The 10,975-nt window shown below is 40.3% G+C and overlaps 1 protein-coding gene across 2 annotated transcripts in view; it reads right to left on the bottom strand.

Moving 5' to 3' along the window:
- The window catches only part of NEIL3 (nei like DNA glycosylase 3), a 67,521-nt gene that overhangs the window by 28,040 nt on the left and 28,506 nt on the right, over positions 1-10,975 (bottom strand). For both annotated transcript variants that reach the window (XM_055080908.1, XM_007126117.3), the window contains one exon: positions 4,417-4,544. In XM_055080908.1, the coding sequence (XP_054936883.1) occupies positions 4,417-4,544 (128 nt within the window). The remainder of the gene's footprint in view (positions 1-4,416; positions 4,545-10,975) is intronic.

Raw genomic sequence — 10,975 nt, 5'->3', positions numbered from 1 at the left:
CCGGAGCCTGTGCTCCGCAACGGGAGAGGCCACAACAGTGAGAGAGAGGCCCGCGTACCGCAAAAAAAAAAAAAAAAAAAAAGATGCTCTAGCCAACAGAGAGGTACAAACAAAAAGCTGTCTGTCCCTGAAGGAGTAACAGGAAACTACCTGCAGGCAGAGGAAGTCTTGTGCCAGATAACAAGGATAAGCAAGCAGTCTGCCACTGGGGAGGGAAGGAAACCCTTCTGCCTCCAGGCCCAGGCCAAGTGCACTGCTGTTAAGAACAAGCGGAAGCAAAAGCCACCTGCCTCTAGGCATGAGGCAGGGAATCAACTTTGGTGCGGACTCCCGCGGTGACACGCGAGGCACCGGTCCCACGGGAGAGGGCAAGGAAACTCTCTGACCTAAGGCCACCCACACAGCGAAGGAAGCATGGCTGCCTTAGGGAGGAGAGGGGCAGTAGCCTTGAGAAAACTGCAGCCCTGAGGCCCACATGCTCAGGGCCTGCCCAAAATTAAAGCTGGTCTAGAAGAAGCAAGAACCTCTGTCTCCCCAACACGAACCTTTCACTGAGTAACAGGCAACAGAAGTCTGCCACCGGGGGACCGGGGGACCTGAGTGTGGAGAGACTCCCTTAGGACAGGAATACGCAGGGTAGGTAGTCAGCAGGTAGCTGACTAAAAAAATGATGATACCTCCATAGAGTAGAACACTTTGTGCACATTAAAAATAATAATGTACATTTTGACATTGACCAATGCAATACGCATGTTATGTAAAAGGGAAAAATATAAATTAAAATTCCTATTTATATAAAAATCATAACATGCAATATCATATTATAATTCATGCATATGTAGTATAAACTATATATGGTATATATACAATTTATATTTTATCTATGATATTTACAAAAACTGTTGAGTGTTTTCTTTTTAACAGTAGTAATTATGGGTGGTATTTACTTTTCCCTTTAGATATTTTGGAACTATCTTAAGGTTTTACAATTGGCTTATATATTACTTTAAAATATGGGAAAAACTGCAATAAAATGATGTGCACTGTGAAAAGAAGCAAGAAAAGGAAAGTGGCAGAACTAGTGACCCTCTAGGCTGTCAGGTGCAGAAGGGAACGTAAATGACTGCGGTAAAGATTTCCATATTTTCTCCAGTTACGCACGAAAGCATTATGCTAATTGAAATACAAAATAAAAGCTACTATTTAAAAAATTAAAAATATGTATTTTTCTACCTGTAGATTACTTTAATGGTCAGTTTTCTTCAATTGCAAGTGACAGAGACCCAACTCAAAAAGTCTGGGCATTAAGGGATATTTGGTAGCTTATGGAGTCTTAGGAAGGCTGAAGAATCAGACTGCAGGAAAGGCAAGAATGTGGCTGGATCTTAGGAACAGAGGGAATTAGGGGCTAAAATTCCTCTGGGATTCTCTCTGCTTTATGGAGGCTGGCTGTATTTTCCATCACCTTGTCTTTCTGGACAAGCCAATGGCCACCTACAAGTCTCAAGGCCTCACAGCCCCAGCTTTCCTCCGTCACAGAGAGCCTAATCCGCCTCAGCTCCAGCTGAGAAAGTTCACAAAAGAACTCGGGCTGACCCAATCGAACATGTAGGAGAGAAAGTTAAGTAAGGTTATGCTAAATTCAACTTGAATTCTTCGGTTATTGTGACCAGATGATCAGTTTCCGGAGGAAATGCTGTCCCCAAAAGATAAGTGGGCATGTTGGACCAACAGTAGGTATTCACTACCCTAAAGTAGAAAATTTCATCTGGAGTCCTTATCACACTCCAACTTTTCCTAACATGTTATGTGACAGATTACAAAACTATGTTTAAGCTCTAAAACCCTCTTATAAGTAGCATATCATGGATTCCTTAAAGACTTTTCAGCAAAGCAGAAAGAACTGTCACATTATCTCTTGCATTTCTCTTTAGAGGATCATATCACTCAAGCTCCAATAAATTACAAAATTGATTATGTATAATGCTTCACTAAAATGGCAAAGCCTCCAAAATATTTCAGATACAGTTTCTGGTCTCTGAGTATGCACGTAATTGCAAACAACTGGAGTCACATAAACTGTAAGTTGCAAACACCAAAGTGTTTTAGAAAAGATATTCATTAAAAAAAAAAAAAAATATATATATATATATATATATATAAGTTCACGATATAAGCTGCGTTCATTTTGACTGAAAATAGCAGCTTGTAGGATGGGCATGTCTGGGTGAACAGAGTTCCAAATACATGCACACATAGTACCGGCAATACATGCACTCATGGTTAATAGAGATTCTATTCGGTAGTGGGATTGTGAAGGTATAAATGTATTCTTGTTTCTCAGTTTGCTCTAATGAGTATTTGATACATATTTAACAAAAAATTAAACATGGCTCTTTTTTTTTTTGTTACAGATGAAGAGCTTCTATAAAGTGTTCAGAAAGAGTATAGGTGTTAATCACACCTAACACCACATCTGCGCTCCTAAAATAAACGTATATCAAATCATTTTTATTGTTTTCTGGCACTATTCCGAGCACTTTGACACATCTTTTAGCAACAGAAATAGTCACTGTCTAATTTGTATCTTTCTGAAGTGTGGATTTTACATGGCAGATTCTCTTCCAGAAGGCTAGGCCTGTATTCTACCTTCATAACAAATGAATCCCAGGAAGATTCATGGCCTGGCCTACAAGATGTACTAAATCCACGGGCAATTTTAGTTGTGAGACGCTGCCTATTGCGGGAAAACTGTGATCATTAAGCATGTTTCCTACTATCGGCTTTCTAAAGAGCAGACCAGCCTGGTGGGGAGGAAACAGAGGTCAGAAGTGAAGACGACATTTCTGTCTCACGCTCACAGACCTGCAGCCTTACACAGGACCCCATTTCTCTGACACTGTCATCCATCCTCCCAAGAAGCACAGGTTGGGAGAGCATTTTTGTAACTTATGTTACATAGTGAAAGGGAATACAGGTGATTTTAGGTTGTTCACTTCACATTCAAAGAGCTGATCTGCCAATGGCCTTGGACTGCTACATCACAGAGTGGTCAAGGCTGCAGGAAACGCACTGCTCCCCATCCGTACACTGAGACACGTACTCGCCAGGGATGGGACTAGTTACTTAGTGTGAGGAAACGACTGCCCTTGTTTGGAACTTCATGGACCACCTGCTGCCAGCTCTGCACTGAGAAGTGATTCCCCCTTATCAGTCTGCTGGAGAACACTTGATGAAAACCTCCCTCTCGTGCTATAGAAATAAATCTGCACCTCACAACAGAGAATCAATAACATATCAATGTTTTCAGCTATCTCACATGGATCCCATTGTGTCCTACTCTGTTTGGAGCAAAGAATTTCCAATCACATCAATCAATCTATTACCACAATAATGTAGCCTGCAGTAGATCACTGCTGCCGGAACCGGGAGGCGTGTGCTGATGTTATCAGTTCCAGACTAAGAAAAACCATGCAGGGACAACGCTGTCCAAGGACAGCAGCTGCTGACAATGAAGAGACCACGTCAAAGGAAAAGCATCGCGTAAAGTCTGAAGTACTCGAAACATGCAATAGATGAGATGCAATAGATAACAATCATAGAGTCATATTATCTCTTTGCAACCATTATTCACCTTCACTTAGAAGCACGGGGTCCAGTAACAGAACTTTTAAGGAGGTGAAAACTGTTTAATATCTTAAGGAAACATTAAAAAAGATTCAAATTTACAGTTTGCAATAGATTAGGCTAAACTCCGAGAAGACAGATTTGACAGACGTATTAATCCACAGGCCCTTTTTTGTATGTTTTGCAAAAATTAGATAGGTGATTACATACATTTGGACATTTTTATCATTAAGTCAACCAACGTGTTAGCCATGAATTTCCACAAGCACTTTGAAACAGCAGAGAACCGGTTACTTCTGTGGGAAGTTTTGAAATCTATAAATAAGTTTCCATTTCCGTACAAGGCTTCAGAGAAAGAAGAGAGAAAAATGTAAAAATCTAGAGACATTCAAACCAAACGAGGAGCTGTCATAAATATAAAGAGAATAATGTCGCTAAATGCAATAAATATTTGGTGAAAATGAGAGGGGAAAAGAGCACCCCAGGGGGTTTGAGGAGGAGCCAAACAGAGCTGTAATGCTCCGATGTCCCTCGGGAAGCCCTGCCAGACGATCGTCTTCTTTGCAAAGAAATAAACTGACTAACCCTCCAAGGAACGATGACATCACAATTTATTCTTCTTCTGCTTATTGCTTTCCGTGATAGAATCTCAATCTCTTGTATCAGAGCTCTCTTAAAAATGGAGCACTTTCTATGTATTTAAATGTGACATGCAGCAAACTGCAAGAAAAGCCTTCTACACATCTTTAAACACAGAGAGAGAAGACGTACTGTGCAGATTTACCTTACCGTAAAGCTTTTGGCCCGAAGTACATAAAGAGCTCCTTCCCCAAAGTTTCCACGCCACTGTAAATGTGTCCATTAAACAGTCTCAAGAAATTCTGGCTGGAATCTTTATTATTATTCAGTGCAGCAGCCTAGGAGAAAATACATACACATATGTAAACACACACAAACTGGAAACAAAAATCATAATTTAATTCTTAATGTTTTTTTATTACTTCATGCCCAGGTACATCCAATGAGAAGAAGAATCTCCAACAAGTCAAGTAACGTAATCAGCTGTTTACAGACATCTTGTCAAATTACTAGGCAGTCATTTAAAAAGAGAGAGGCCAAATAAAAATTAAGTGGGAAAAAAGTCACTGGCACACAATCAAGATGAACTTCTTCCAGGACCATATCGCTCCGTGCATACAAAAAGCACAGAAAAATGCTGTGAATGTTTTAAAGCTAAAAACTAGGGCACAGAGTCTTTCATTTCCAACGTGCAGCCAAGGTCCTCGGAAGAGCATTCAGATACAAACAACTAAAAATGGTGGATAAAATATGAAAACAAGACATTTTGACTTGTAAGCCAGTAAGGAAGAATAAGAGGTCAAAAACCAAGTAAAAGGGAGAGAGAACCCCAAAGGTAAGAAGCCAGCTTTTATCAGAAAGGCATTTTACCAGACATGAGGAATGAGAGCTTTAATTTCATGGTCTTGTGGGATACGGGGGCTCAGAGATAAAGCCCGGGGTCCCCCTGAGGAGGGGAATCTGATTTGGGGTCTGTTCCCCTCTCCCTCCCCAACTGCAATGTTCAGAATAAAGGAAAAAGAAACCCACTACTCCTTCCCCCATCAGCATGCAAAACCAAACAACATATTGTTAGAATTACAACATATGAACTGAACATTATCAAGAAGATCAAGGAAATTATAAACGTAAAATCTCAGTTCTTCTGTGGGTGAAGGAAAGGAATGAGTTGAGTTTAGATATCCCTTGAGAAGCCCTGCCAACCTATCATTTTTTTTTTTTTAAAAGACATCAATTGGGCTTCCCTGGTGGCGCAGTGGTTGCGCGTCCGCCTGCCGATGCAGGGGAACCGGGTTCGTGCCCCGGTCTGGGAAGATCCCACGTGCCGCGGAGCGGCTGGGCCCGTGAGCCATGGCCGCTGAGCCTGCGCGTCCGGAGCCTGTGCTCCGCAACGGGAGAGGCCACAACAGAGGGAGGCCCGCATACCACAAAAAAAATAAAAAATAAAAGACATCAATTGACTAGCCTTCCAAGTAACTATGACATAATGACATAGAAAATGATGACATAGATAATGCTCTTTTTCTTAAGCTGGGCAGTATGTATACTGGTATCATAAAACTATAAAACAGTTTTAGATACTGTCTGTGGGCAAATCACAACTTTCCCTCCACTTATGTTAGGATGTTACCATTCAGTGATTCTCACACTTTTGGTTTACAGACATCTGTCATCCTATACATTTAAGATGATATGTTCATTCTATTCTTTGACTAAATTGGTCCTTGTTTGAAAAAAAAAAAAAAAGACACAACTGTAGTATTTAGCTCAAAGGGATAAAGGGATGAGAGATGTTAAAAAGAAGAGAAAAAGATTGCAAATTGCTAGGGACTAAATTGTGTCCCCCTCCAACACTCTTTACGTTGAAATTCTTACCCCCATTGTGACTGTATTTGAAAATAGGGCCTTTAAGAGGTAATTAAGGTTTAATCGGGTCATAAGGGTGGGACCCTGATCCAACAGGATTAGCATCTTTGTAAGAAGGGACACCAGAGAACACACTCTCTTCCTCCTGTATACTCAGAGGAAAGGCCATGGGAAAAGAAAGTGGTATCGGCAAACCAGGAAGAGAGCTTCACCAGAAACAACTGGCTGGAACCCTGGTCTTAAACTTCTAGCCTCCAGAACTGTAAGGAAATTAATATCTGTTGTCTAAGCCACGCAGTCTGTGGTATTTTGTTATAGCAGCCCAAGCAGATGAAGGCATGAACAGACACTATTCTTCCACTAAATCCATTCACAGTTGTAATGGCTACAGCCAATGCCAAACTTTCCCAACTGCCTGAAGTTCAGAGAACTGGCTTTACATCTCTCCTTTGCAAAATAAGAACTGCAGAATCAATCACAGACTTAGAGAGCAGTGAACGAATGCACAGGAGTAATTAATAGTGACAGCCTTGCAGTTCTGCACGAACAAACAAACAAACAAACAAACACAAAAAAACCTGTGGGAGATTCTAGCATCAGGAACTACAGACACGTGTCACCATGTCCTCAGAACATTTGCCTCTGATTTCTCTTCTCTTTCTTGGATGAACTCTAGTGCCAATTCACTGGACCACCAGGGAAGTCCCAGAATTCATTTCTTAATACTTGATGAGGTGCTTGGGTTTAAGATGACATGTCAGTAGAAGCTCTTCCTTGCTCCCATGCATTGTGTGTCCCTCTCTCTGGTACTGGAATTTCCCCACTGGAAAGAGGAATCATCTTGAGGTTTTCAACCTGCCAAACCCAGCACAGTGTTTTCACCAACCACGATGGTGGGACTTAACAAACTCAACGATGATCTGTCTGTGACTTGTGTTTCTCCCTTATTTGTCCGTAAGCTCCTGGGGAAAAGTAATTCTGGTGTTTAATATCCCTGGGAGCCTCACACAATGCCTGGAACTCAGGAAACATCTGTGGGATTAATCAGATCCCTCCTTCTTTCCCTCTTAAAACTGAGTGTGGCTTTAAAATGCAGGGTTGCTGTCTTCCGCACCCATCATCCCCATCTTGCTTTACCTTTCCCAAGGTTTCTTGGCAAAAACTTCTACTCTACCACCTGTTTTATCTCCTTTGAAAGTTATTAACACCCTAGTCTCTTATTTTCTAATTATCTTCAATGGAGTGAGGCTTAAATATAGGAGGACCAAATTCTCATGACTACCAAAAGCTAGATGGATGTAAAATACTATATTTACCAGAGTTTCCCATAAAGTAAAAAGAACTTTATGGGAAGGTTTAGGAAGAGATTAATGTACTTTCAGCAACCGGTCCCAGCCTGTCCTGGTTTTTATTTAAGATGCCTACTTAGCATTAAAATGGCTGCTTTGAAAACATCTATTCCAATACCTTATTTGGGTTTTGAGAGAGGTGATACAAAAAGATCTTTTTATCCAGTTGTCTATCACATGAGCACTTGACCAAATCCCCTGATTCCCAGTACACTATCATTTCTAAAATAATCAGCTTTAGATAATATACTCAGGGCAAAATAAAAATTTCAACTTATAATCGCCCTTCTCAAGCACCTGCATAAATTTTTAACTGTTTTTTAAAAACTCCATTTAGGGGAAATTCTGGTGTACCAGTGATGGGTTTGTTCCATTTATTTTGAGAGCGCCTGTGTACAAACTGGGAAAGGCTTTTGCAATAAACCAAAGATTTACAAGATATTCACTTGTCCTACTGCGGAATCTGGGGTTATCTATCACCTCTTTGTATAAGCTTCAGCTGTCTAGACAAATTCAAAAATTAATTTCCACAAGCCTATTATTTTTGCTGTAACTATACACAATGGCCCAATATATACCTGACTTTCTCATTTTGGCCCTTATAATACTATTACATTATTATTTGAACATTTCATCCTTTTTTTTTTTTTTCCTGAAAGAGAGGAAAATCTCCTTTGCCACAATTTTAAGTATGATTGAGAAGGGTTCACCTTCCCATTTTCAAGTGGCTTAATAATATGAAATCGTCAAAACAACATATATCTTCGGAGACAGCGCATGATTTATTGTGCTGATTACCATTTATCCTGCCTATCCATGGGTGAACAAGGAAGATGAACTTTTCAGAACAGAGTAAGACTTCTCCATAGATAAATGTTTCAGCTCTAGTGCAGTTACATATTCCCCAGAGAGGAAGAAAATAATATCATATTTACATTCATAGTCTGTCCTCCTTTTTGTCTCCCACATGCTTTACTTTCCTAATACAACGACACTTTCAGTAATCAGAAGTCACTTCTCTACCAATTTAAACCATCAAAGAACCTAGTTTTAAAATGGTCTCTAAGCCCCCAAATAGAGGTCTTTAGGTCCTTTCATCAAAATATATTCTACAATTTTGTAAGAGCAGAGGCTATGAGCGCTTACTCAGAGGCTAAATGCTTTATACACAATATGAGGGCACCAAAAGATTACCCCCCTTCATAAGGGAATAGGTCATGCCTCTGATAAATGGGTCTGGTGAGAAAGCCCTGATGTGGGAGAAAAAGGAACAAACAATTACCAGGACGTTTACTTTACATCGCTAGGCACTAAGCTAAGAGTTTTACATGTCCTCTAATCTAATCCTGACCAAATAAGCAAAGATGTAAGTATAAGCACCTCCAGCTGAGGAAGTAACAAAGGAGCTGGAATTCAAAATCAAGATAATCGTATGTTCTTTTCTCTACATCACCCCCAATACTTCGTTGTTTGGGGAAAGCTCCAATGGCCATGGAAAGTCATCTCCCCGAGTTTCCTCATCCGTAAGACTGTTATCTGTTCTCTGTTGACCCTTCTTCCATGACTCCATATAATGCTGAGTGCTGATAATAATGATCCTGAGTCATTAAGGTGAAACCATTATCAGTATCCACTGAAGAAGGTAAGCAAGTACTATCATGCAATTTTAAAACCCCTTTTTGGATTTAAACAAATAAGCTTCATTTGGCTGGAAAACGAATCTCTGTGGATTAGCTCCTTCCTTTACATAATGGCAATAAAAATGAGCTATGATTCTTCCCCCCACTAAGAAGAAGGGAAAGGAGGGAGGAAAACCTTTACTATGTGGCTTCATGATTTTCTTGTAATAGGAATTTCCATTTAACATACATAACAAAATACATACTCATAAAGAAAGATTCTGAACTGAATTTATTTTTAAATCCTTCATCAAAACGACTTTTGCACTATTCAAAACTTTGCTCTTCTCCATCCATTCAAATGTTTACTAAACGCCTACTCTGTTCAAGACACAGTGAAGGGCAGATCAAGATGAGGAGGAAGAGCCAGCTACATGTATCAGACCTTAAGGAGTGGTGGAGTAGCCAGAGGATCATGTTCCAAATGAAATGAATACTTAGAAATAAACTGTTTCATATCCTGGTTTGTGAAAGGAGATTGAAAACTTATGCAGATTGCATACCAATTTCACTAAAGTATTGTATCCACCCAACAATTAAAATCGGAGGATTGACTCTTCACAGCTCATTAACCAGACATGTTCATTTATATTCCAATGTTGTTTCCTACCATAAGGTTCCAAAGCTCCAACAGAGTTTTATGCAATGTGCTTACAAAGTTGCATAATTTTATGCTGACAAGACAATGGATCAAAACTCAGAGAAATAATATAGTGCATGCAGGACTAGCAAATGCCAGGACCTTCTACGGCTAGCCTTTCTTCTTCAAAATGAGGATCACTTGTCACAGGGAGACATGCCTTAAAACGTGTTCTCTATGAACTTCAAACTGCAGCAAAGAGGAAGGCTACATGCCACAGTAACTGGTTCACTACGGCGGTAGCTACGGAGGTGGTTTTTTTGGTGCCATGATTATCTGGAGTTTAAATCATTTCTTTTAAAGAGACAATTAACATTTCTTTAACTCTCCTTTATATTTTTTCCTGTTTACTGCAATATAAAGAAGACTGTATGCAGTTCTTTTTCAACTGCTGCCTTGTGAAAACTAATGACTTCAAGCCAGTAGCAGACACCTTTAAATAGCTTTAACTCTGGCATAAAGGCCTAGAAAACACGGGATCATTACCTGTTACAGTAATGATCATGCCAGAGATCTGTGACAACCTACCATGTTTTGATGCAATTTACCATGGATCTAACAACCCTCTAAAATGCAAAGAACCCTTCATGTTGATAAAGATTATTTTTTTTTTAGATCAAAGGCCCAGAAAGTGAAGCCATGGCAAAATATTTAGAATATTCCCAATAACCACAAAGGGATTATTCATTCCATATTGATTTTCACAAAGGGATTATTCATTCCACATTGATTTTCAAAGCCAGTTCCCACAGAACCAGATTCCTGATCCCAATCATAAAGACCTCTTCTAACTTTTAATACCTCTTTATGTCAAGGTATTAAGCATAACAGCTTTATGTTCAAGGCTTTTTATTTAAGGGGTATATAGCTCATTTAGTAATGCTGCCAAGTGATATTAGTAATTGCCCAACCATTGACTAAGCATTTGTATTATATTATCAGGTTGCACTGTGAACATGGGAATGGAAGCCATTAGGATTATCAAATTAGGTAAGAGAATCAACCAAACTGAACAAAACTAAAAATGGTGGCAGACAGGGCTTCCCTGGTGGCGCAGTGGTTGGGAGTCCGCCTGCTGATGCGGGGGACGCGGGTTCGTGCCCCGGTCCGGGGGGATCCCGCATGCCGCGGAGCGGCTGGGCCCGTGAGCCGTGGCCGCTGAGCCTGCGCGTCCGGAGCCTGTGCTCCGCAACGGGAGAGACCACAGCGGTGAGAGGCCCGCGTACCGCAAAAAA

Source organism: Physeter macrocephalus, chromosome 20, assembly GCF_002837175.3.
Source record: "Physeter macrocephalus isolate SW-GA chromosome 20, ASM283717v5, whole genome shotgun sequence".
Classification (NCBI taxonomy): Eukaryota; Metazoa; Chordata; class Mammalia; order Artiodactyla; family Physeteridae; genus Physeter; species Physeter macrocephalus.
The sequence above is the reverse complement of the archived record's forward strand: the minus strand, read 5'-3'. Positions and strand labels throughout refer to the sequence as shown.